This window comes from Oncorhynchus nerka, linkage group LG14 (genome assembly GCF_034236695.1).
Source record: "Oncorhynchus nerka isolate Pitt River linkage group LG14, Oner_Uvic_2.0, whole genome shotgun sequence".
NCBI lineage: Eukaryota > Metazoa > Chordata > Actinopteri > Salmoniformes > Salmonidae > Oncorhynchus > Oncorhynchus nerka.
The window spans coordinates 84884542-84912130 of NC_088409.1; the positions used below are offsets into that span (position 1 = coordinate 84884542).

Below are 27589 nucleotides of genomic sequence, written 5' to 3' on the forward strand. Positions count from 1 at the left end.
TAGAATATCATTGATTTTATCATCTGATTTTAAAGTACAGTGGTAAAATATGAGGAAATGCATGAATATAGACAGTGTTACATGATCACACAGTAAAGGCACTCGGAAAGGCACTCATCTAGCTTTCCATTTTACCAAGCATTTTGGATAGTGATGACAAGTACAGTTAACACATAGTTTCCAGTAGCCTATTGAATTGAGAACCAAAGCAAAGTCTAACAAGTATAGCTGTATATGTAATACATAGATTCATGTTGATATGTTAATAACAACCAATACATTGAGATACATAAGTGCCCCTATATTAAATGACAGTAGGCTAATATAGGTGAGAGGTTGATAATTAGGCTTGTTCAGACCGGGACAGTAGCTAGTTCCACCATTTTGCTTTGAGGGGACCAGGAGCAGGTTGGGTTGTGTGTATATCTGACCCCAGACAGAGTAGCAGGAGCGTGGGGGACAGAATGAGGACAGGCAGTGTGAACCTCTCAGAGCCCCAATGTGTCTTTCTGCACCTGGCAACCCAGAAGGATGTTTCCAGCCTGGACACACTCGGACACACTGGCCGCTGAAACACACATCACCAGGACAGGTATCACTATATTGTGGAATCATGGGGACAAGGGTGGGCAAAATGTATCTTCAAACACTTGTTAGAAGACAAAATACCACCAACATTGTATTGTGAATGATTGATTATACTCAAAATAGACAGATTAAGTAATACAGTGGATCCCAACCAGGAAATTGCTTTCACCGAAACAATTTATTTCCAATCAGGTTAGATGAAGCCAAAATTTTAGATGCCAGGACTATGAGAGTAAGCAATAGCTACCTTTCTGAGCCTGGATCCATGATACTGCCTTCATGGCCAGAAACTGCCACTCCTCCTGAGCCTCCATCTTGAACCCATAGAGCCATACCAGGGCTAGAACCGTGGCCCACACCTCCTGGTCCACCTGAGAGAGAGAAAGGGACAGAAAGACAGATGGGGAGAGAGAGACAGACAGAGAGAGAGAGCGACAGACAGACAGAGAGAGAGAGCGACAGACAGCGACAGACAGACAGACAGACAGAGAGAGAGAGCGACAGACAGACAGACAGCGACAGACAGACAGACAGACAGACAGACAGACAGACAGACAGACAGACAGACAGACAGACACACAGACACACAGACACACAGACAGAAAAAGAGAGTAAGGGAAAGAGAAAGATGATGAGAAAGAGAGTAAACAGGCAGAAGATAAGGATACTGAGACATGGGAATCATGGTGAGATTCAGTTCAATGGTCATCATGCCATTGTCCAGAGCTGATGGTCATTCTACAGAATATATGTGCAGGTAGTCTGTGTGAGTGCAGAGTCTTGCAGCACGCTCATATTGCTGAGTCTCAGTTTATTTCTGTGGACCTACCGGTGCAGGCTTTGGCTTGGCCACTTCCTCCTCAGTCTTCCCCAGTACCTCAGCCAACGCTGCCTCCAGGACCCAGGAACCAGAGGCCTTCTGGAGGGAGATCAGCTGGAGGAGAGGGTCCTTCACAGGATTAGAGGCTGTGGCTGGACAGTCTAAGTCTGATGGGACAGGACAACAAATAGTCAGAACGGTTACAACTGACCAAAACGGTTTTTACCTAATACCTAAATATTATAGCACCAGTGGCTAACTGGGTCACCCAAACCCAAACCCTAAAAACAGTGGTAAAGTCCTTGTACTGGGCTTGAGTAATACAATCACAATAAATAGATACACTTTGGGGAGTATCAAACTGTGTTACCTGTTATTCACATGGGAATTGTACTTGAAATGAGTTTAACACAGATATTAACACTTTGCAAGAGTCTTGGTCACAGTCTAATAATTCAGGTCTCCAAACCAGAAAACTAATGTAAATGGGTAATGTTTGTTTTGTACATTCCCATCCACAAAAAAAGTCTATCAATAGCAGATCACAATTCAATATTACAATTCAATACCCAAAATAATTCAACATTTACAATGTTCTTTCCAACATTTCTGTAAAAGCCATGATGTGAAAAGGAAAAAAATATATAAAATGTGTATTGTCAATTCCGGATATTGTCAAATGTAATTATCATTTGAATTGAACCTGAAATGAATAAAGACATGTAGTTTCATCAAAACATGCAGCCTTTAAACATGAACCTATCAGATCACAATCTAAATACAGATGAACAGGGATCATATTAACAGGGTTTAGTCTAAATATTATTTACTCATAATAGTGATAGGAAGCATATTGAAATAGAGGCATGAGCATGAGTCATGCAATTTGTTTCTTAACCAAATAGACTGAGTGCTGACCAGTGCTTCGACGCTCAGATCTTGGACTCCTTCTCTTTTTGCCATACATTGGCCTTGATCCTTTTAATAATCTTTGACCTTGACCTTGATCAGCTTGGACATCGAAATTCATCTTTTTGGGCATATACATGTTCACAGCCGCACCACACACCATCCTCCTGGACATGGAGGTTTTAAACAATGCTGAGAAAGAAACACACGGGTCACTGGGTTACAAACAAAGGAAAACACACAACACATTTATAACTAAACACTGAGGCTTACATGTGCAGAGGGCACCGTTTGTGACACTGCAGCTCGGGTTACCACTTATTTATTTGGGGCAGCAGGGAGCCTCGTGGTTAGAGCGTAAACGAAAGGTTGCTAGATCGAATCCCCGAGCTGACAAGGTAAAAATCTGTCGTTCTGCCCCTGAACAAGGCAGTTAACCCACTGTTCCTAGGCCTTCATTGTAAATAAGAATTTGTTCTTAACTGACTTGCCTATTTAAATAAAATGTAAACATTTTTATACATATATTTTGTGCTGTTTACACAATATCTACAAAAAATCATTTCCTTACACAGACCATTTCTTTTCACAGACACACACACACTTGGCGTGGGGACTTGTCTGAGTAGCATTGGTCCTTGCACAGCCTCTCCATCTACTTTGTGGACAGCGATGAAGGCAGTAAAGACACTGCTCACTCCTGATTGGACGCTGAGCTCTACCACCTTCTCTTGCACTCCCTTCTTCTTTCCATCCCCCTGTCTCTCTTCCATCTCCAGGGAGCGGATCAGGGTTCGAGCCCCCAGCCTGTGGACGGTCAGTCTGGAGAGGAGGGATAGAGAGATTAAGATGGTGGAGTGAGGGAGAGGAGGGGCAGAGAGATTAAGATGGTGGAGTGGGGGAGAGGAGGGATAGAGAGATTAAGATGGTGGAGTGGGGGAGAGGAGGGATAGGGAGATTAAGATGGTGGAGTGGGGGAGAGGAGGGATAGAGAGATTAAGATGGTGGAGTGGGGAGATGAGGGATAGGGAGATTAAGATGGTGGAGTGGGGGAGAGGAGGGATAGAGAGATTAAGATGGTGGAGTGGGGGAGAGGAGGGATAGAGAGATTAAGAGGGGAGGATTGATGATGGGATGGGGGTACCTACTAAATGTATCAAATCATACAACATAGATGAAATGCATTAGTAGTGCTGGCACTGTTTCTGTTAATGGAGCGTCATGGCAGTCTTGTCTGTAAGTGGTTGCACATTCCCTTAATGTATCTGACCAAGGCCTGCACACCGTAAACAGTAAAAACAGTGCTGTTTTTACCCAGTGTCTTCTGCAGGCTTGAGACTGAAGCTCAGCTGGTTCTCAACAGGCTGCTCAGCCAGGCTGTACTTCACTGTCACTGAGCCCTCTGTGTCCCCTGAGCTCTGAGATAAGGAGATAGGGAAAGAGAAAGACAGAGAGACAGAACGATATAGAGAGAAAACAAGGAAATATGGGGTTGAGTGAAACACGTGGACCTTGACCAAACAAATAGTTATGACCTTTCCAGTGCGCTTTGAACATTGACATAAACAATATTAACACTCATAACAGGAGAAGGCAGAGCCCTAACCTTCCCAGTGAGCTGGGCATACAGCAGTGCCCTTTGACCCTGGAAGAGCACTCTGATTGGTGGAGACAGAGGGGTGACAGACACCCCCTTTGGGACATTCCACTTGACTGAGATGTCCACCACAGCCGGCTGCAGGGCAAACCGGAGGGACTGCATCACCTGAGGGAGGGAAGAGGGAGAGAGAAGAAGCGGTAGAGAAGAAGGCAGGTGATGAAAACACATTTCTAATCAATACAGCCCTCTTTACGTATGCACACACACACTTTCCCACCCTCTTACTCTCTCACTCTCTTACTTTGGGCTGCATCCTGTCCTGTCCTGTGATAAACTGTGCGTGCCCTCCGCCCTGCTTGGCCACCCCAAAGATTAGAGCAGAGCTGGCCCCCTCTCCAATCCCAAAGGAGAAGCACCTGGCAGGGACACACCCAGGGAAACACTATTATTGTTGTTGTCAAATACCAAAATAAGGCTATCAAACAAATCACTGGTTTCGTTTTCTTGTGCTTGTGGGCTGACTGAATTAAAACATAACTGTACAGGAAGAATCATCAATACAGAAGCTTGTGTGTTCTCACAGGGGTGAAAAACCCCTAACCTACATAATCTCCCACACTGCTGCCCACAACCAGATTGGATAGGTTTACATTCGATTAAGTTTAACAATGTATCTTTTGAGTCAAAAAGACCAGTGGTTAGAACCTTGTAGACAAAGATGGCTTTACTTTCCAGACAGGTGCAATGGCCTCTGTAACAAACTCTATTGAAACCCTAGAAACCCTAGATTTCCCAATGTTTGAAAATATTTTCACATGACCATCCCCTTTTATATTTTTCCACATGTACACATATTCGGTATTAATGCAAAAATAATGATTTCCAGCACAAATACCAGTAGAGACCCTGTGTTTATAAATGTGGATATCATCTTTACCACTGCAGCATGTTTTGTGGCACAGTGGATGCCACGCAGGGCTACGGGCCAGAAAGGTGAGCTGCGCTCCCTCTCCCTGCCCGTCTCATTACACTACGATCAGAGCCGGTTGGAGACAGTGATCAGCAAGAGGAAATCTGATTTTCGCGTGCAGCTTGGAAGGGACATTGCTCGCTACCCTCCCGTGCGCCCAATAAAAACACCACCACCTCCCCTGTGCCCAATAAAAACACCACCACCTCCCCTGCGCCCAATAAAAACACCACTACCTCCCCTGCGCCCAATAAAAACACCACTACCTCCCCTGCAGCCAATAAAAACATCACTACCTCCCCTGCAGCCATTAAAAACACCACTACCTCCCCTGCACCCAATAAAAACACCACTACCTCCCCTACGCCCAATAAAAACACCACTACCTCCCCTGCAGCCAATAAAAACACCACTACCTCCCCTGCGCCCAATAAAAACATCACTACCTTCCCTGCGCCCAATAAAAACACCACTACCCTCCCCTGCAGCCAATAAAAACACCACTATCCTCCCCTGCAGCCAATAAAACACCACAACCCTCCCCTGCGCCCAATAAAAACACCACTACCTCCCCTACGCCCAATAAAAACACCACTACCTCCCCTGCAGCCAATAAAAACACCACTACCTCCCCTGCAGCCAATAAAACACCACAACCCTCCCCTACGCCCAATAAAAACACCACTACCTCCCCTACAGCCCAATAAAAACACCACTACCTCCCCTGCAGCCAATAAAAACACCACAACCCTCCCCTGCGCCCAATAAAAACACCACTACCTCCCCTGCGCCCAATAAAAACACCACTACCTCCCCTGCTCCCAATAAAAACACCACTACCTCCCCTACGCCCAATAAAAACACCATAACCCTCCCCTGCAGCCAATAAAAACACCACTATCCTCCCCTGCAGCCAATAAAACACCACAACCCTCCCCTGCGCCCAATAAAAACACCACTACCTCCCCTGCGCCCAATAAAAACACCACTACCTCCCCTGCTCCCAATAAAAACACCACTACCTCCCCTACGCCCAATAAAAACACCACAACCCTCCCCTGCAGCCAATAAAAACACCACTATCCTCCCCTGCAGTCAATAAAAACACCACAACCCTCCCCTGCGCCCAATAAAACACCACTACCTCCCCTACGCCCAATAAACACACCACTACCTCCCCTGCAGCCAATAAAAACATCACTATCCTCCCCTGCGCCCAATAAAAACACCGCTACCCTCCCCTACGCCCAATCAAAACACCACTATCCTCCCCTGCAGCCAATAAAACACCACAACCCTCCCCTGCGCCCAATAAAAACCCCACTACCTCACCTACGCCCAATAAAAACACCACTACCTCCCCTGCACCCAATAAAAACACCACAACCCTCCCCTGCAGCCAATAAAAACACCACAACCCTCCCCTGCAGCCAATAAAAACACCACTATCCTCCCCTTCGCCCAATAAAAACACCACAACCCTCCCCTGCAGCCAATAAAAACACCACTATCCTCCCCTGCGCCCAATAAAAACACCACTACCCTCCCCTACGCCCAATCAAAACACCACTACCCTCCCCTGCACCCAATAAAAACATCACTACCTCCCCTGCGCCCAATAAAAACACCACGACCTCCCCTGCACCCAATAAAAACACCACAACCCTCCCCTGCGCCCAATAAAAACACCACAACCCTCCCTGCGCCCAATAAAAACACCACAACCCTCCCCTGCGCCCAATAAAAACACCACAACCCTCCCCTGCGCCCAATAAAAACACCACGACCTCCCCTGCACCCAATAAAAACACCACAACCCTCCCCTGCGCCCAATAAAAACACCACAACCCTCCCCTGCGCCCAATAAAAACACCACAACCCTCCCCTGCGCCCAATAAAAACATCACAACCCTCCCCTTGTCACACCCTGACCATAGTTTGCTTTGTATGTTTCTATGTTTTGGTTGGTCAGGGTGTGATCTGAGTGGGCATTCTATGTTGGATGTCTTGTTTGTCTATTTCTATGTCTGGCCTGATATGGTTCTCAATCAGAGGCAGGTGTTAGTCAATGTCTCTGATTGGGAACCATATTTAGGTAGCCTGGGTTTCACTGTGTGTTTGTTCCTGTCTCTGTGTTTTGCACCAGATAGGACTGTTTTAGGTTTTCCACGTTTGTTGTTTTGTTTATTCGTGTACAGTTTATTAAAGTACAATGAATAACAACCACGCTGCATTTTGGTCCGCCTCTACTTCACCTAAAGAAAACCGTTACACCCCTACGCCCAATAAAAACACCACAACCCTCCCCTACACCCAATAAAAACACCACAAGCCTCCCCTGCGCCCAATAAAAACACCACTACCCTCCCCTATTGTGGACAACTCCCCCATAACAGTAATTTTTGAACTGTCCCTTACCTTTCAGGTGGGAGGTAACAGAGTTATTTAAAGCAGGGCTCCCATAGCTAGGTAATGATAGGGGAAACAGTGATTGTGGGCCCACCTGTGAGAGCCGGCATTTGCCTTCACCAGATCCAGCACTTCCTTGGTGTTCCACACCTCACCGTCAGTGAACAAGAAGAGCTGAGGACGACAGAGAGGGTATGTTCATCATGTGTTAATGTTAAACAAGGTATGCACAGCCCCTGGGGCAGCAGGTAGCCTAGCGGTCAGAGCATTGGGCCAGTAACCGAAAGTTTGCTGGATCGAATCCCTGACATGACAAGGTAAAAATCTGTTGTTCTGCCCTTGAAGGCAGTTAACCCACAGTTCCCCGGTAGGCTGTCATTGTAAATAAGATGTTGTTCTTAACTGACTTGCCTAGTTAAATAGAAGGTTAACAATAATTTTTTAAACATGCAGCCCTGAAGTATACAGAGAATGTTTCCTCAGTAACCAAAAACACAGGTCTATTTGCTGTCCCAGTAAGAAAGGCATGGTAATCTAAATACCACACACACAAAATATACTGTTTGTTTGGATGTAACTAAACATGCCATTGTAGTGGAGTGCATGAGTAGCGGACATGAGTCAGTCATGTTCATGTGATGAGGTAGCCCCGCCTGCGAACTTTAAAAAAAAATCTGTGTGTGCTCACTCTTGGTCTAAGACCTTGGTTGCCCCCGTGGGAGACACATGTTACATTGGTGCCCAACGTGGGGCAAGTATGGGTAGCTGCAGCCCAATATGACAACCAGGGTATGGGCGAGTGGGTGTTTCGAGAGAGGATGTATGGAAACCGAATCAGCTAATTGGGCAGATTTGCTTTCACTTGAGATAGTTTTGCGTGGCTGATTGGGATACGAGTCGATAGTAAGCCTGCAATTAGTGCTCCTGTGTTGTGCATGCCGACTTGGAAGTGATTCCTGATGTGTATCACGATCGTGTGGCCGGCAGTAGCTACGTGGCCATTTAGTTTTGCTTACATTATTTTATTTCAAGTAAGAAAAGTAGCATAAACAAAAAATAACTAATATTGATAACCATTTACACTTCCGGTCAAAAGTTTTAGAACACTTACTCATTCAAGGGTTTTTCTTTGTTTTTACTATTTTCTACATTGTAGAAGAATAGTGAATACATCAAAACTATGAAAAAACACATGGAATCCTGTAGTGTTTTATATTTTAGATTCTTCAAAGTAGCCACCTTTTGCCTAATTGACAGCTTTGCACACTCTTGGCATTCTCTCAACCAGCTTCACCTGGAATGCTTTTCCAACAGTCTTGAAGGGGTTCCCACATATGCTGATGGAACGGTCGTCGGTGGAAGGTGAGGACCAAAGCACAGCGTGGTACTCGTTCATGTTATTTATTTAAAACTGAACAATCTCTAACAAAAAGCACAACCGAAACAGCTCAGTCAGGTGCAACACACACTAAACAGAAAGTATAATCACGCACAACTCAAGGGTGAAAACAGGCTTCCCAAGTATGGTTCTCAATCAGGGACAATGATTGACAGCTGCCTCTGATTGAGAACAATACCAGGCCAAACACAGAAATACCAAATCATAGAAAAAATAAGACTGCCCACCCAACTCACGCCCTGACCAGACTAAAACAAAGACATCACAAAGGAACTAAGGTCAGAACGTGACAGCTGAGCACTTGTTGGCTGCTTTTCCTTCCCTCTGCAGGCCGACTCATCCCAAACCATCTCAATTGGGTTGAGGTTGGGTGATTGTGGAGGCCAGGTCATCTGATGCAGTACCCCATCACTCTCCTTCTTGGTCAAATAGCCCTTACAGAGCTCGGAGGTGTGTTGGGTCATTGTCCTGGTTAAGTGTGCCTTGAACTCTAAATAAAATCACTGACAGTGTCACCAGCAAATCACCCCCACACCATCACACCTCCTGCATGCTTCACGGTGGGAACTACACATACAGAGATCATCCGTTCACCTACTCTGCATCTCACAAAGACACGGTAGTTGGAACCCAAAATCTCAAATTTGGACAGGTTTTGCTCGCATGAGGTGGAGTATATAATGATAAGCAGTAGACCACACTATCAACCTAGAGGGTTATCTGTATTTTTCTTAGCTGTCTACATACCACAACAGACCGATGCTGGCACTAAGACTGCACTCAATGAGCTGTATTTAGCCATAAGAAAATAGGAAAACACTAATCCAGAGGTGGCACTCCTAGTGGCCGAGGACTTTATTGCAGGGAAACTTAAATCCATTTTACCAAATTTCTATCAGCATGTTAAATGTGCAACCAACCACCTTTCCTCCACACACAGAAGCGTAACCAAGCTCTCCCTCGCCCTCCATTTGGCAAATCTGACCATAATTCTATCCTCCTGATTCTTGCTTAAAGAAAAACTGGTTGCATCACTCCCTGCGACCGCAATGCACTACAGACGGCAGTGCGTATGGCCTGTACATCACTGGGGCCAAGCTTCCTGCCATCCAGGATCTCTATACCAGGCGGTGTCAGAGGAAGACACTAAAAATGGACTCCAGCCACCCTAGTCATAGACTGTTCTCTCTGCTACTGCATGGCAAGCGGTACCGGGGCGCCAAGTCTAGGTCCAAGAGGCTTCTAAACAGCTTCTACCTCCAAGCCTTCTACCTCCCAGACTATTTGCATTGCCCACCCCCTCTTATACGCCGCTCCTACTCTCTGTTATTATCTATGCATTGTCTCTTTAATAACTCTAGCTACATGTACATGTTACCTCAATTATCTCGACTAACCGGTTGACTCTGTATCGGGACCCCCTGTATATAGTCTTGCTATTGTTATTTTACTGCTGCTCTTTAATTACTTGTTCCATTTATTTCTTATTCATATTTTAACTGCATTGTTGGTTAGGGGCTTGAAAGTAAGTATTTCACCAGATGTATTCGGCGCATGTGACTAATACAATTGCTTGATTTCCACCGGTCTAATGCCCATTGCTCGTGTTTCTTGGCCCAATAAAGTATCTTCCTATTGGTGTCCTTTAGTTGTGGTTTCCTTGCAGCAATTTGACCATGAAGGCCTGATTCACGCAGTCTCCTCTGAACAGTTGATGTTAAGATGTGTCTGTTACTTGAACTCTGTGAATTTGGGATGCAATTTCTGAGGTTGGTAACTCCAATGAACTTATCCTCTGCAGCAAAGGTAACTCTGGGTCTTCCTTTCCTGTGTCGGTCCTCATGAGAGCCAGTTTCATCATAGCGCTTGATAGTTTTTGCGACTGCACTTGAAGAAACTTTCAAAGTTTTTGACATTTTCTGGAATGACTGACCTTCATGCCTTAAAGTAATGATGGACTGTCGTTTGTCTTTGTTTATTTGAGCTGTTATTGCCATAATATGAACTTGGTCTTTTACCAAATAGGGCTTTCTTCTGTATACCACCCCTACCATGTCACAACAACTGATTGTCTCAAACACATTAAGGAAAGACATTCCACAAATTAACTTTTAACAAGGCATATCTGTTACTTGAAATGCATTCCATGTGACTACCTCATGATGCTGGTTGAGAAAATGCCAAGAGGGTGCAAAGCAGTCATCAAGGCAAAGGGTGGCTACTTTGAAGATTTTACTTTGTTTGTTCCGGCACCTATTTGCCCAGATTCGGTACCTCTCACGGCATGATTCATTCATTATTTCACTGTTCACACTGTAGACATTCTAATAAAAGCAGTCAGCATTAAATCAAGTTGTCTCCTCGTTATTTCTCCCGCCCCCCAGAAAGACCATCATGTAAAAGCGCAGTGATCTTTCTATGTAATCATCCTATCCTGCCACACTGATTCCAGACCTGCTCTCTTTCATTGTACATGGAGGTTATGGGGAGGACCAGTGGGGTAAATAACTGATCTTGACACAGGTCTTGGTAGTGGTGGTCAGCTAGTGAACAGGTCCCTATGTAAATCACATCACGTAACCTAGTCGTCTCCCCAATAAATTTGAATCGTGGGAAAACCAAATTAAAAAAAGAAAAAGGTGAAATTCGATTGCCTTTTCTTAAGTCCAAAAAAACAGAGAAAGATGGTGAATTGAACCCAGAACGTGCCAGAGAACTGGGGGAGCAGTGCATCAACTGACGAAGTGCTCGGAGCAGGTGCAATTTGCAGTTCAACAACTAAACGTATAACCCCAGCTTGTCATGCAGATTTCAAAGTTGGGCTGTACAACATGCAAAAAGGTAAGGAGCATCGGTCTAGAAATGACTGGAGGGATTAAACGAGAAAAAGAGTGTGTGGCATGTACGGTAAATTAACATCCTATGCTTCAGACATAAAAAAAGCCCTCAGAAAGAAGGTTTTTGAACATGCCTGAACCAAGGCGCATTTGGTGGCAGCAAGCCTTGAAGACAAGGCTAAAGAGGACACCTAGGTTAACACTCAAAATAAAATAACAAATAGACACTACAGCCAGAGTCTTCAGAACAGCCTTAGAAGGTTAAATATCATAGTCACATACACACTCATGGATTCGAGCAAGAAGATGACTCTCAGGAGTTAAATGGATTTGACATGGGGAGAGTCATTGTGAGAGGTTTTAAAAACTCAAGGTAGGACATTTGTTTCCCTTTACCTTCACAGCATAGAACAAGTTTGTAATGTGAATATGTGCTTCATATTACCACAGGCAGGAGGCCTATATATTCTCATGCGTGTGTTCTGCAGTATTTTTAGTTACTTAACTAAGCAAGTCAGTTAAGAACAAATTATTATTTACAATGACGGCATACACCGGCCAAACCCGGACGACCCGGGCCAATTGTGCGCCGCCCTATGGGACTCCCAATCACGGCCGGTTGTGATGCAGCCTGGATTTGAACCAGGGTGTCTACAGTGCCTTAGACAGCTGCACCACTTGGGAAGCCTACATTGATTTATTTTATTGTGATATTTGTTCTGCTACATTGTCTTGAAAATGATGCAAAATGTGTGCCTGGTAAGCCCCACAGCGGTGTTTGTGTGCATATGGGAGGTGTTCTGCAGTGTTGTCTAAAAATGTTGCTGAACATTGAGGTCTAGAAAATTAGGCTGTCAGAAATTCGGACTTGCGTAAGCCCCGCAGCTATACTCAAGTATAGTATATACCTACCCTCAGTTTTATAACTGGAAATGTACAGTTATTTGTGTAAAACTAACATGGAAATGGGACTCACACTCCTCCTCTGGCTTCAAAACAGAAGTCCTAACTCTCATGGTATTGTAGCTCAATGTACAATATTTGTATGTTAAGAAACAAAAGACAAAACACAGCTCAATAAAAACCGTCCAACCTCTAGTAGAGTTTGACACACCCGTTCCTTTCCACACGCCCACTACTTTCCTTTAGACACACCCACTACTTTCCTTTAGACACACCCACTACTTTCCTTTAGACACACCCACTACTTTCCTTTAGACACACCCACTACTTTCCGTTAGACACACCCACTAGCCCATACTCTGGTCACCATATTGGGATGCAGCTACCTCACGTGGGGGGGGGGGTATTTCTGTCTGTAATAATGCCCTTTAGTAGGGTGAAACTCAATTTGATTGGCTGGGCCTGGATCCCCAGTGGGTGGGCTTGGCCCCAAAATGGACGGGCCAATGGCTGCGCCCCTACCCAGTCATGTGAAACATAAGAGTAGGGCCTTATCAATGTATTTCAATTGACGGATTTCCTTTTATGAACTGTCAGTGGTGGAAAAGGTACCCAATTGTCATACATGAGTAAAAGTATAGATACATGAGTAACTTTCTATTAAAGTAAAAGTGAATGTCACCCTGTAAAATACTACTTGAGTAAAAGTATTCGGTTTTAAATATACTTTAGTATGAAAAGTACATGTAATTGCTAAAATATACTTAAGTATTAAAAGTAGAAGTCATTTAAAATAACTTATTAAGCAAAGCACCAATTTCTTGTTTTTAAAATGTATGGATAGACAGGGGCACACGCCAAAATTAAAAGATCCATGTGTGTTGATAAGTGCGTGAATTTCACAATTTTCCTGTCCTGCTAAGCATTCAACATGTAATGAGTACTTTGGTTTGTCAAGGAAAATGTATGGAGTAAAAATTACAATGTGTATTAGGAATATAGTGAGGTAGAAGTAGTCAAAAAATATAAATAGTAAAGTAAAGTTACACCAAAAAACGAATTAAGTAGTACTTGAAAGTATTTTTACTTAAGTATTTTACACCACTGTGAACTGTAAACCTTTGAAATTGTTATATGTAGCATTTATATTTTTGTTCAGTAGAAATGATTTTCACTGTAGCGGGACAGTTGATGAAATAGGATCATCCCTAATGTCAGTGTATAACCCACAGTAAAGATCATCCCAACTGTCAGTGTATAACCCACTGTGAAGATCATCCCAACTGTCAGTGTATAACCCACAGTGAAAATAATCCCAACTGTCAGTGTATAACCCACAGTAAAGATCATCCCAACTGTCAGTGTATAACCCACAGTAAAGATCATCCCAACTGTCAGTGTATAACCCACTGTGAAGATCATCCCAACTGTCAGTGTATAACCCACTGTGAAGATCATCCCAACTGTCAGTGTATAACCCACAGTGAAAATAATCCCAACTGTCAGTGTATAACCCACAGTAAAGATCATCCCAACTGTCAGTGTATAACCCACAGTAAAGATCATCCCAACTGTCAGTGTATAACCCACAGTGAAAATAATCCCAACTGTCAGTGTATAACCCACAGTGAAAATAATCCCAACTGTCAGTGTATAACCCACAGTAAAGATCATCCCAACTGTCACTGTATAACCCACAGTAAAGATCATCCCAACTGTCACTGTATAACCCACAGTAAAGATCATCCCAACTGTCACTGTATAACCCACAGTAAAGATCATCCCAACTGTCAGTGTATAACCCACAGTAAAGATCATCCCAACTGTCAGTGTATAACCCACTGTGAAGATCATCCCAACTGTCAGTGTATAACCCACAGTAAAGATCATCCCAACTGTCAGTGTATAACCCACAGTAAAGATCATCCCAACTGTCAGTGTATAACCCACAGTAAAGATCATCCCAACTGTCAGTGTATAACCCACTGTGAAGATCATCCCAACTGTCACTGTATAACCCACTGTGAAAATCATCCCAACTGTCACTGTATAACCCACAGTAAAGATCATCCCTACGGTCACTGTATAACCCACAGTAAAGATCAGCCCTAATATCACTGTATAACCCACAGTAAAGAGCAGCCATAATATCACTGTATAACCCACAGTAAAGAGCAGCCATAATATCACTGTATAACCCACAGTAAAGATCAGCCATAATATCACTGTATAACCCACAGTAAAGATCAGCCATAATATCACTGTATAACCCACAGTAAAGAGCAGCCCTAATATCACTGTATTAACCCACAGTAAAGTAATGCATGAGCTTCTCAATGGAACCATCGTTACAGAAAGTGCAGACACATTTATCTATGGGGTGTTTGTTTATGTAAGGTGTGTAAGTTACCTGTCTGGGCTGGTCAGGGAGGCAGGGCTGGCTGTAGATATGTTTTAAAGGCTGGAGGATCCCTGTACCTCCGAGGTCAGCCCTCATTGCCTTCACCTTCTGCAGAGCCTCATCCATTGTCTTCTGGCTGTACTCCACACTCTTACTGATGTCCAGATAGACACACACACACACAGAAGGTCCAAGGGTCATCACCACAACATATTATAGGACATGGACATTTTAATATTACCCTACCTAGAGCTGTGGCAGTCATGACATTTTGTCAGCCAAGTAATTGTCACCAAATAACTGCTGGTCTCATAGCAATTGACCGCTATGAACAGCCAACTGACATTTACTCCTGAGGTGCTGACTTGCTGCACCCTCGACAACTACTGTGATTATTATTATTTGACCATGCTGGTCATTTATGAACATTTGAACATCTTGGCCATGTTCTGTTATAATCTCCACCCGGCACAGCCAGAAGAGGACTGGCCACCCCTCATAGCCTGGTTCCTCTCTAGGTTTCTTCCTAGGTTTAGGCTTTTCTAGGGAGTTTTTCCAATCCACCGTGCTTCTACACCTGCATTGCTTGCTGTTTGGGGTTTTAGACTGGGTTTCTGTACAGCACTTGGAGATATCAGCTGATGTACAAAGGGCTTTATAAATACATTTGATTTGAAATCAAATAAAATATGTAAACATTAACTGTCAAACACTGTCACTGATTATCTTTGGATTTGGACTACATGGTACAACATACATGATAAAACCCTAGAATGACACAGCTAAATGTGTCACTGACTTGAACTGATTGAGATGAGGGTTTGGAAGGAGAGAACACTTACGGAAAGAAGGACTCATATCTGGACCCAAAACCGATGATGTTGAAGTAGCAGCCCATTGGCAGGCTTTTTAGCAAGAGCAGCAGAGTATCCTGCAAGAGAGAAATTCAACAAGTTTCTCTACTCTTCAATAAACCATATAGGACAATCATAAAGACCAGAAGAATACAGAGTAACCACTGTGTACTGGATTTCACTCTAAACTACCTCTTGGTGACTCCTGTGCAGATGGAGATGTTAATTTACTAGTGCAGGGTTGTGTGTGTGTGTATACCCTGGCACTGCCAATGCGGTCCTGAGCCACAGACCCATTGTGCATTTGGCATGACATGCTGCCAGAGCGATCCACAACAAAAAGGAATTCCCCGAGTGAGGTCATCGATGACATCACATCGTTGGGGAACTCTGGGTACAGGCTCAGCATGACCACTGGGTCGCCCATCAGAGAGCCTGGGAGCGGTAAAGAGAGACAGACAGAGAGAGAGAAGTAAGAAGAAGAAGAGAAGAAGATCACACAGATCCACAAAGAATTCGAAAACAAATCCAATTTTGAAAAACTCCCATATCTACTGGGTGAAATTCCACAGTGTGCCATCACAGCAGCAAGATTTGTGACCTGTTGCCATGAGAAAAGGGCAACCAGTGAAGAACAAACACCATTGTAAATACAACCCATATTTATGCTTATTTATTTTATCTTGTGTCCTTTAACTATTTGTACATTGTACATACATTATATATATATATAATATGACATTTGTAATGTCTTTACTGTTTTGAAACTTCTGTATGTGTAATGTTTACTGTTCATTTTTGTTGTTTTTCACCTTATATATTCACTTTGTATGTTGTCTACCTCACTTGCTTTGGCAATGTTAACACATGTTTCCCATGCCAATAAAGCCCTTGAATTGAATTGAATTGAATTGAGAAGTGTTCAACAGCTTTTCTCCTCTTTCTCCATCTCTGCATCTACTGTATCTTCTGTCTCACCATGTCCCACTATGTAAACATGGATTAAGGTAGTAGACTAGACTACTCATTGATCTCATATCCACACATCTACAACAGAGTACACCCACCCCCCCTCACCTGGCTTGGCAGAAGCCTGTGCTGCCTCTACTATAGCAGTAGGCTGATGGGTGTCTTGGTAATACAACAACAGCTCAACGTCCCGGTCAAACTGATGACCTGCAGCCAGACTGACCTGCAGTTAGAACAACATTCACATGAAGACAGAGCAGTCAGAGGGAATTTAACAACTATGAAGGATTCTGATGGTTCATGGTGCTAGTGAGAGTGCACGCACACAGACATACATACAGTACCAGTCAAAAGTTTGGACACACCTACTCATTCAAGGGGTTTTTCTTAAATTTTACATTGAGGAATAATAGTGAAGACATCAAAACTATGAAATGACACATATGGAATCATGTATTAACCCCAAAAAAGTGTTAAACAAATCAAAATATATGTTATATTATACATTCTTCAAAGTTGCCACCCTTTGCCTTAACGACCATGAAGGCCTGATTCATGCAGTCTCCTCTGAACAGTTGATGTTGAGATGTGTCTGTTACTTGAACTCTGAAATATTTATTTGGGCTGCAATTTCTGAGGCTGGTAACTCCAATAAACTCATCGTCTGCAGCAGGTAACTCTGGGTCTTCCTTTCCTGTGGCTGTCCTCATGAGAGCCAGTTTCATTATAGAGCTTGATGGTTTTTGTGACTGCACTTGAAGAAACTTTCAAAGTTCTTGAAATGTTCCAGATTGACTGACCTTCATGTCTTAAAGTAATGGACTAATGTTTCTCTTTGCATATTTGAGCTGTTCTTGACATAATATGAACTTAGTATTTTACCAAATATGGATTTATTCTGTATACCAGCCCTACCTTGTCACAACACAACTGATTGGCTCAAACGTAGGAAAGAAAATCCACAAATGAACTTTTCACAAGGCACATTTGATAATTGAAATGCATTCCAGGTGACTACCTCATGAAGCTGGTTGAGATAACGCCAAGTGTGCAAAGCTGTCATCAAGGCAAAGGGTGGCTACTTTGAAGAATCTCAAATATATTTTGATTAACATTTTTTTGGTTACTACATGATTCCATACCATCTACTGCACCTTGCCTATGCCACTTGGCTATATATAGTTGAAGTCTGAAGTTGACATACACTTAGGTTGGAGTCATTAAAACTCGTTTTTCAACCACTCCACACATTTCTTGTTAACAAACTATAGTTTTTGCAAGTCGGTTAGGACATCTACTTTGTGCATGACAAGTAATTTTTCCAACAATTGTTTACAGACAGGTTATTTCACTTATAATTTACTGTATCACAATTCCAGTGGGTCAGAAGTTTACATACACTAAGATGACTGTGCCTTTAAACAGCTTGGAAAATTCCAGAAAATGATGTCATGGCTTTAAGAAGCTTCTGATAGGGTAACATTTGAGTCAATTGGAGGTGTACCTGTCAATGCATTCCAAGGCCACCCTTCAAACTCAGTGCCTCTTTGCTTGACTGTAACGGCTGTCGTGGGAAGAAGGTGAGGACCAAAGCGTAGCGTGGTAAGTGTTCATCTTATTTAATGAAAAAACTAAACACTGAATAACAAACAAAGAAACAACCGAAACAGTTCTGTCAGGTGCAGACACACAAAGACTGAAAATGCCCACCCACAAAACACAATCGGAAACAGGCTACCTAAATATGATTCTCAATCAGGGACAACGATTGACAGCTGCCTCTGATTGAGAACCATACCAGGCCAATCATAGAAAAACTAACATAGACAACCCACCCAACTCACGCCCTGACCATACTAGAACAAAAGACAAAACAAAGGAACTAAGGTCAGAACGTGACATTGACATCAGGGAAAAATCAAAAGAAATCAACAAAGAAATTGTAGACCTCCACAAGTCTGGTTCATTCTTGGGAGCAATTTCCAAAACACCTGCAGGTACCACGTTCATCTGTACAAACAATAGTACGGATGTATTAACACCATGGGACCAGGCAGCCGTCATACCGCTCAGGAAGGAGACACGTTCTGTCTCCTAGAGATGAACGTGCTTTGATGCGAAAAGTGAATATCAATCCCAGAATAACATTAAAGGATCTTGTGAAGATGCTGGAGAAACAGTTACAAAGTATCTATATGCACAGTAAAATGAGTCCAATATCGACATAACCTGAAAGGCCACTCAGCAAGGAAAAAGCCACTGCTCCAAAACCGACATAAAAAAGCCAGACTACGGTTTGTAACTGCACATGGGGACAAAGATCGTACTTTTTGGAGAAATGTCCTCTGGTCTGATGAAACAAAAATACAACTGTTTAGCCATAATGACTATCCTTATGTTTGGAGGAAAAGGGGGGAGGCTTGCAAGCCAAAGAACACCATCCCAACCGTGAAGCACGGGGGTGGCAGCCTCATGTTGTGAGGGTGCTTTGCTGCAGGAGGGACTGGTGCACTTCACAAAATAGATGGCATCATGAGGTGGGAAAATTTGTGGATATATTGAAGCAAAATCTCAAGACATCAGTCAGGAAGTTAAAGCTTGGTCGCAAATGGGTCTTTCAAATGGACAATGACCCCAAGCATACTTCCAAAGTTGTGGCAGAATGGCTTAAGGACAAGAAAGTCAAGGTATTGGAGTGGCCATCTCAAAGCCCTGACCTCAATCCTATAGAACATTTGTGGGCAGAACTGAAAAAGAGTGTGTGAGCAAGGAAGCCTACAAACTTATTGTGGGATGCTTGTGGAAGGCTACCCAAGTTAAACAATTTAAAGGCAGTGCTACCAAATACTAATTGAGTGTATGTAAACTTCTGACCCACTTGGAATGTGATGAAAGAAATAAAAGCTGAAATAAATCACTACTATTATTCTGATATTTCACATTCTTAAAATAAAGTGGTGACCCTAACTGACCTAAAACAGGGAATTTTTTACTAGGATTAAATGTCAGGAATTATGAAAAACTGAGCTTAAATATATTTGGCTAAGGTGTATGTAAACTTCCGACTTCAACTGTACATATTCTCATTCACACCTTTATATTTGTGTGCATTAGGTAGTTGTTGGGGAATTGTTAGATTACTTGTTATATAATTACTTCATTGCCGGAACTAGAAGCGCAAGCATTTCGCTACACTCGCATTAACAGCTGCTAACCATGTGTATGTGACCAATACAATTTGATTTGACTGTATATCACACACACACACACACACACACACACACACACACAGTACCGTGGCTTGGGTTTTCTCTGTGTTGAGGTAGTTGAGCGGGTCCAGGGGACAGTTGGACTCTACTCTACAGATGGGATGAAGGGACGACACTCGGGCACTGAGGGACAGACTGTAGGGCACAGAACCAGTGGGCACCGAGGAAACCAGGGCACTGCCACCACTACCACTGTCTGACCCTTAGAGTGAGATGGGGTCAGGGAGGGAGGAGGAGGTAGAGGGACAGAGAAGAAAGAAGGATAGAGAGGAGAGAGAGACCCACAAATTAGCATGTTTTCGTTCTAGCCCAGCACTTCCACCTTTCAACTCAACAACACGTCAATCAGATGTTTTTAAGCTGGACTGGAACTAAAGCCTGCACCACTCCCTGTGGGTCTCCAAGAGCAGGACTGAAGACCACCACCCTATGGGGCCAGCTGCTGGTTCCTAGTCACACTGCTGCCCACAAGGTTTTATTCTGCACTGTGATGTATTAGTGGTTTGTGTCTCTCCATACAGGGGTCCATGTTCTTACCCTGGGGTTGATAGCGGGGGTTGAGCACAGCTGGAAGGCAGAGCCTCAGGCCATCGTCAGCCTGTACAGCCAGCTCTGTCACATAGTCCAGGCTGACAGAGGCCTTCTCCCCTGGAGGCAGACTACCTACACTCAGCTTGAACACATCCGGGCTCTCATCACTCTCCTCCAATAGGAAAGCCTGCTGGCCCGAGCTCAACAAATCATCATACTGCTCCCGCGCCTGAGAGGGGGACAGAGGAACACAAGGACGCATCATCAGCCTGAGACAATAGTGATATGAGAGCTGTCAAAAGGATAATACTGATTCTTGAAGCTCCACAAGTCATAGACTGCTTGGTTAACAAATTGGGTATAGTTGCCCACAGTAAGACTTTACACCAAGTTGTTCTTAAACCTGTGTAGTAACTATGTAACTATGAATCCTGCAACAAATTATACTTTTGTGGATCTGCATTGTTGCTTTTGTCTCATTGTTGACTTGTCATCTTCCCTCACCTTCTGTTTCTCCTGAACCTCAGCCACCACCTCAGTCTGTCCTATCTTGGCGCTGAACCTGCAGACAGCAGCCTCTCCTGGTAGAGGGAAAACAAAGATGGCCTCCAGAGGGCTCTCCTCCTGGTTCTCATACTGCAGAGTGGAGCTCACAGTGGCTACATGCCCCTGGACACTCACCTCCACAGCAATACTCTTCAGAGGCACTGCGAGAGGGAGCGATGGATGGAGAGAAGATAAACAAGATACTGATGAGAGCTCATGCCTGGGAGAATGAAAATACACACAGACATGGAAGTAAACAATCATTTCTGCTTTCAAACAGTACCTGGTTTATTCTTGACAGTTACCAATCCACAGCAGTTCACCATTTTGGCACCTGAATGGGGAAGTCAGGTGTCATATTATTGTCCTCTTACTGGGAAACAGGCACTGTTGGAATATTGATTTGTACTGTATCAATATTGATAAAACCTGGCAATAATACAACATTGGTCTTCTTAGGAGAGGGAACATACATACTCATTTCCTCATACAAATCAAATCAAATGTATTTGTCACATGCTAAATAAACAACCACAGTGGTCTCATAGACTATACGTAATATACTACATGTAAATCCGGGACACTCAAATTAGTATGATAAGTTATGTTTGGTATGGTTGCATAAGATAGGTTACTTAAGGTAAAAATTATAGTAGGGTTGTTGGTCAGAGTGGATTTGAAGGCGTGTAACATGAACATCAAGCAATCCAAAGGTTGCATGTTCGAATCTCATCACAGACAACTTTAGGATTTTAGCTAATTAGCAGCTTTTCAACTACTTACTACTTTTTAGCTAATTTGCGATTGCTTAGCGTGTTAGCTAACCCTTCCACATAACCCTAACCTTAACCATTTAACCTAACTCCTAACCTAGCCTTAACCCATAACCCCTAGCCTAGATAGTGTTAGCCACCTAGCCACCCAGCTGACGTTAGCCACAACAAATTAAAATTAGTAACATATCATACATTTTTTTAATTCGTAACATATTGCGCTAATTACTAATTCGTTACATATTGTACGAATTGTAATTTGTAACATAACATATAAATTGTAAATCGTAACATATTCTAAGAAATGGATGATGGACATCCACAAATTAAATTACCATAAAAAAAGTAACATATCACACTAAATGGAATGTCTCAGATTTACTTACAGAATAATACGAAATGTTCTGAGACCACGTTGAAACAACAGGTGTAGACTATCAGTGAAATGCTTACATATGGGCCCTTCACAACAATACAGAGAGAAAGAAAATAGAGAAACGAAAGGGCCTTTGAGCAAAAAGGGAAATTACAGAGCTTGGAGTTCTTGTGAACAATAAACAATGAAATGACCACAGAAGCTTGACGCAATAATGTCAATCTCTGTCCATTGTCCATCCTGTGTAACCTCTGGTTGAACTAGTCATAGAGATCCTATTCAATTGTTCTAATTCCTAATTCTATGAGACTAGTGAAATTGGATGGAATGCAATAGTCAATAGTGGGTGATTTTGCTTGTCAGGAGGTAGCTCTACCTGTCACCTGGAGGGTGTTAGTCAGGTAGGCTATTTCATCATTTCAGAGTTTTAGGATGACACAAATTGATTTATAGAGGCAAGTAAACATTTCACACTTGTCTGACAACCTGGGTTCGAATAACGTTTAGCAAAAAGCTTCTCAGGACAAACACACACACATGGATTTAGGTTACTTTAGCCCATCATACCAGCTGTAGAATATTCAAATGTTTATTTTTTTTCACACCCTTTTTCTCCCCAATTTCATGTTATCCAATTGCAATCCAAATATGATCTTGTCTCATCTCTGCAACTCCCCAAAGGGCTCGGGAGAGGCGAAGGTTGAGTCATGCGTCCTCTGAAACATGACCCGCCAAACCACGCTCCTTAACACCGGCCCGCTTAACCCGGATGCCAGCAGCACCAATGTGTTGGAGGAAAAACTGTACAACTGGCAACATGAGTCAGCGTGCGCCCGGCCTGCCACAAGGAGTTGCTAGAGCATGATGGGACAAGAACATCCCGGTCAAACCCTTCCCGAACCCAGACGACGCTGGGCCAATTGTGTGCCACTTCATGGGTCTCCAGGTCGGGGCCAGCTGCGACACATCCTGGTCTGTGGTAGAATATTCAATAACCACAGCAGATTTTATTTTATTTTAAATAAGGTAACACTTCATTTTAAGGGGTCCATATTAAAGTCTAATTACAAGTATTGCAGTTAACTGTAGCAACCAATAGTTACACTGCAATAACAAGATGTAACTGGTAGTCATTGCCGTCTATAATTACAAAGGCTTGTTACAAATGGGCAGGTTTCCACTAAATTCATCAACTTAGTCTTTTGTCTCTTCTCAGCTGCATCCGATTTAGTAACAACAGTCACGAAGTCTGAGACCCCTCGTGATTGCACTGGCTATCTGCACGATTATGCTCAATAGGCTCTAATTACTTACCCATGAATGTGCACTGTTTAAAATATATTTCCACTCAACGTTATTGTTAGCACTTGCAACCAAAATTAAGTGTACCATCTGGGTTAATTTGGTCATCCCAGATTAGGAAAAGACACACTATTTCAAAGCATAGTACATTAAATGTTTTCCTAAGTACAATGTAATTACTAGTTGTTACACAGGATTTAGCTAGTTAAAATAAAGTGTTTCTTGAGGGGTACTTAGTTATAATTAATGTATACGTATACGTATACAGTACACAACCCATCCTGACAACCTGGCCCTCATTTTAAAGGTTCTGGATACGCAATCCAAGTGAGAGGACAAACACCACAGAGTACATTTAATATCTGCATAGCTAGTTAAAAGCATGTGTATCTTGAGGGGTACTTACTTGTAATGAATGTATTACCCATCCTGACAACCTGGCCCCTCATTTTAAAGCTACTGTAAGTTTTACTTCATTTCAGTACCTTATTGTGAAACTTGCAGAAGCTTTAAAGCTACAATATGTAACTTTTTGGGCGATCCTACCAAATTCACGTTTGAGTTCATGTGAGTTATTAATCTGTCATTCTAGTCTCAGAAGCAGAAGATATGTCCTATGTTCCCTATTTCTTTACTTCCCGTTCTTAAGTTTTATTTTTTAGTCTTTTACTTTCGGTTTTGTACACAAGATTCAAACAGAAAATACAATATTTTTGGTTATTTGCAGAGATATCTCACAGCAGTTTAGATGGTACGATTATTCTCTACTTTATACATTGCCTGTTTTGTCACATAAACTGAAATTTCAGCAACCAGGAAATGGAGGAGCGATTTCTGCATATTGCACCTTTAAAATGATGGCCATGTTATCAAGATGGGTAATTTACTGTATAAGTACACATTCATTATAATTATACAACAGGTGGGTATAATCCTGAATGCTGATTGGTTAAAACCACATTCCAGCCGGTGTACATTCCACAAGTAACCACCGGCTAAATCTATGACATTAACATGCATATTTACTCTGATCCATCTGACTGCGCAATCCACTGTCTCATCAGCCCAGCCAAGCAATTTATAAACTTGATCTCCACTATAAAAAGCATCAAGACATTATCTCACATTTCTTTTATACTAACGTTTAGTTTGCAACAGTGGAGATTTGTATAAACCTTGCTGTCTGTCTCTCTGACATTATTTCAATATTCAAATTCGGTCTCCAGCTGTCCCATAGTAATAACTGTGTTGGGATGAGACAGACAGGCAGGGAGGCAGCATTTCTCAGCCAGTTGAAATCATGAATCAGCTGGCAAAATTTGTATGGATATGTACAAAGAAATGTCAGCTAGTTTGCAGTCTTTCCAGCTTCAGTTTGAAGGGATTGTGTAAGCTAGCTGTGTTGTTGGCTAGCTCCTCTGAACCACAGTGTTCTGATGAGTGTGCACATTTTGAATGCCAGGCGAAATCGCTCCTCATTAGCTCATTGTTGTAGTTGCTCATGTACTATGCTTTGAAATAATGTATTTTTCCACATCTGGGATGCCACCCATATTAGATCCCAGTCAGTGAGGTTGACTTACTGATCTGTTTTTACGAGCTCAACCAAGTTAATCCAGATGGAACACTTTATTTTGGGGACAAGTGCTAGCAACAACACTGAGTGGAGATATAGTTTGAACAGTTAACATCAAAGCTAAATAATTAGAGCCTATTGACCATAGGCTATAATCTCTCAGACACCCAGCACATCCATGAGAGATCACAACCTTTGTGACAGTTGTTACTGTATGCAGCTGAGAATAAGTGAAACACTAAGTTGGTGAATTTAGTGGAAGCCTTCCCATTTGTAACAAGCGTGGTAACAAGCATTCATTGTTACACCTCTGTGTTTACAGACCGCAATTACTACCAGTTACATGTTGTTATTACACTAACTATTAGTTGTTACAGTTAACTATAATAATTGTTAGTGTAACTACACAAATAATAACAATTGTAGAGCCTGTGATGAATGTCTGTTCAATAAACATGATACATTCTGAACGTTCTGTAACATTGAGCAGTGTTGAACAGTCTATAATAATAAGCATAGTAAATAAACATGATACATTCTGAACGTTCTGTAACGTTGAGCAGTGTTGAACAGAAGTCTATAATAATAAGCATAGTAAATAAACATGATACATTCTGAACGTTCTGTAACGTTGAACAGTGTTGAACAGTCTATAATAATAAGCATAGTAAATAAACATGATACATTCTGAACGTTCTGTAATGTTGAACAGTGTTGAACAGACCCTGAGAAGTTGTCACATGTTACTTGTTGTGCATCTATTCTAGCAAGCTAAAGCAAACCGCCATAAAATAGGATGTTGTGATATGTGGATCCTATCGAATTCGATGGTTCAAAGTCTATTTCTAACAACATAGTAAATGTAATTCAAAATGTTAAAAAACCTGAATGCGTTAACAAAGTAATCATCCCAAACAAGACATGTGTAACATACCTTAAAATCTGTGATGGTTTTCAAAAACTGCTTTACTGGTCCAAGTGATAAAAAACAATACCAAGTTTTTACTTTAGTTTAGAATGAATATGCATCAGAGTACACTACTTCTTCCTGGGTTGTAAATGCACACTGGATATGGTGCAGCTAGGGTGGACTGTGCATGGTATATATCTCTCTCTCTCTCTCTCTCTCTCTCTGAGTCACCTCAAAAAAAAAAATAACAAATTAAAAAGCAGCAGTAAAATAACAGTAGCGAGGCTAGAGTTAAAATGACTATGCATAGATAATAAAAAATAAAGTAGCAGCACCGTAAAAATAGGGGGGGACAGTGCAAGAAGTCTGGGTAGCCAATTGATTAGCTGTTCAAGAGTCTTATGGCTTGGGAAGCTGATAAGAAGTCTTTTGGACCTAGACTTGGTGCTCCTGTACCACTTGCCGCGCGGTAGCAGAGAGAACAGTCTATGACAGTCTCCTGAGGGGGAAGAGGCTTTGTCGTTCCCTCTTCGCGACTGTCTTGGGGTGTATGGACCATGTTAGTTTGTTGGTGATGTGGATGCCAAGGAACTATAGCCCCGTCGATGAGAATGGGGTGTGCTATGTACTCCTTTCCTGTAGTCCACAATCATCTATTTTGTATTGATCATGTTGAGGGAGAGGTTGTTGTCCCTGGCACCACACGGTCAGGTCTTTGACCTCCTCCCCATAGGCTGTCTCGTTGTTGTCGGTGATCAGGCCTACCACTGTTGTGTCATCTGCAAACTTAATGATGGTGCTGAAGTCGTGCCTGGTTGTGCAGTCATGAGTGAACAGGGAGTACAGGAGGGGACTGAGCACGCACCCCTGAGGGGCCCCAGTGTTGAGGATCAGTGTGGCGGATGTGTTGTTACATACCCTTACAACCTGGGGGTGGCCCGTCAGGAAGTCCAGGATCCAGATGCAGAGGGAGGTGTTTAGTCCCAGGGTCCTTAGCTTAGTGATGAGCTTAGTGGGTACTATGGTGTTGAACGCTGAGCAGTGGTCAATGAACAGCATTCTCACATAGGTGTTCCTTTTCTCCAGGTGTGAAAGGGCAGTGTGGAGTGCAATAGAAATTGCATCATCTGTGGATCTGTTGGGGCGGTACACAAATTGGACTGGGTCTAGGGTTTTCTGGGATAATGGTGTTGGCGTGAGTCATGACCATCCTTTCAAGGCATTTCATGGCTACAGACGTGAGTGCTACGGGTCAGTAGTCATTTAGGCAGGTTACCTTAGTGTTCTTGGGAACAGGGACTATGGTGGTCTGCATGAAACGTGTTGGTATTACAGACTCAGACAGGGAGAGGTTGAACATGTCAGTGAAGACACATGCCAGTTGGTCAACGCATGCTCGGAGTACACGTCCTGGCAATCTGTCTGGCCCTGCGGCCTTGTGAATGTTGACCTGTGTCGTGGAATTATTGTAACCAAAAGGAGAGACTTCTACATTTCTTCAAAACAAGTCAACTTTAATATTTCAGGTCACACAGACACAATAGAGTTATAAGAACCCTCTATTCAGTTGTATAAAACAACCATTTGATGCAATGACAGTATTATAACATAATCTTTCCACCATACCTGTTTAAAGATCTTACTCAC

At 42.7% G+C, this 27589-nt stretch overlaps 1 protein-coding gene across 2 annotated transcripts; it reads right to left on the minus strand.

Annotated features, from left to right (window-relative positions):
- Positions 1-26119, minus strand: LOC115141978 (von Willebrand factor A domain-containing protein 5A-like). 2 transcript variants are annotated; one of them, XM_065000503.1, is made up of 18 exons: positions 25967-26119; positions 21289-21339; positions 20964-21166; positions 20466-20688; positions 19955-20130; positions 16768-16882; positions 15950-16125; positions 15679-15767; positions 14846-14990; positions 7391-7470; positions 4219-4333; positions 3924-4082; positions 3632-3735; positions 2895-3139; positions 2327-2509; positions 1418-1575; positions 836-959; positions 1-568 (listed from the first exon to the last, which is right to left on the minus strand). In XM_065000503.1, the coding sequence occupies exons 2-18, from the start codon at positions 21329-21331 to the stop codon at positions 489-491; spliced, it is 2418 nt and encodes an 805-aa protein (XP_064856575.1). In that variant the 5' UTR covers positions 21332-21339; positions 25967-26119; the 3' UTR covers positions 1-488. The 2 variants fall into 2 exon arrangements, with proteins under 2 accessions (XP_064856575.1, XP_029537277.2); XM_029681417.2 differs by having other exon boundaries at positions 2889-3139.
- Positions 26120-27589: the final 1470 nt, after the last annotated feature.

Excerpts from the sequence above, each read along its gene's own strand:
- LOC115141978 (XM_029681417.2), bottom strand. The coding sequence starts at position 21,331 with ATGGTGAACTGCTGTGGATTGGTAACTGTCAAGAATAAACCAG. Across the intron at positions 20,131-20,465 it reads CCCCCGCTATCAACCCCAGG|GGTCAGACAGTGGTAGTGGT; the intron begins GTAAGAACATGG and ends TCTCACTCTAAG. Across the intron at positions 16,883-19,954 it reads CAGAGAAAACCCAAGCCACG|GTCAGTCTGGCTGCAGGTCA; the intron begins GTACTGTGTGTG and ends TTCTAACTGCAG.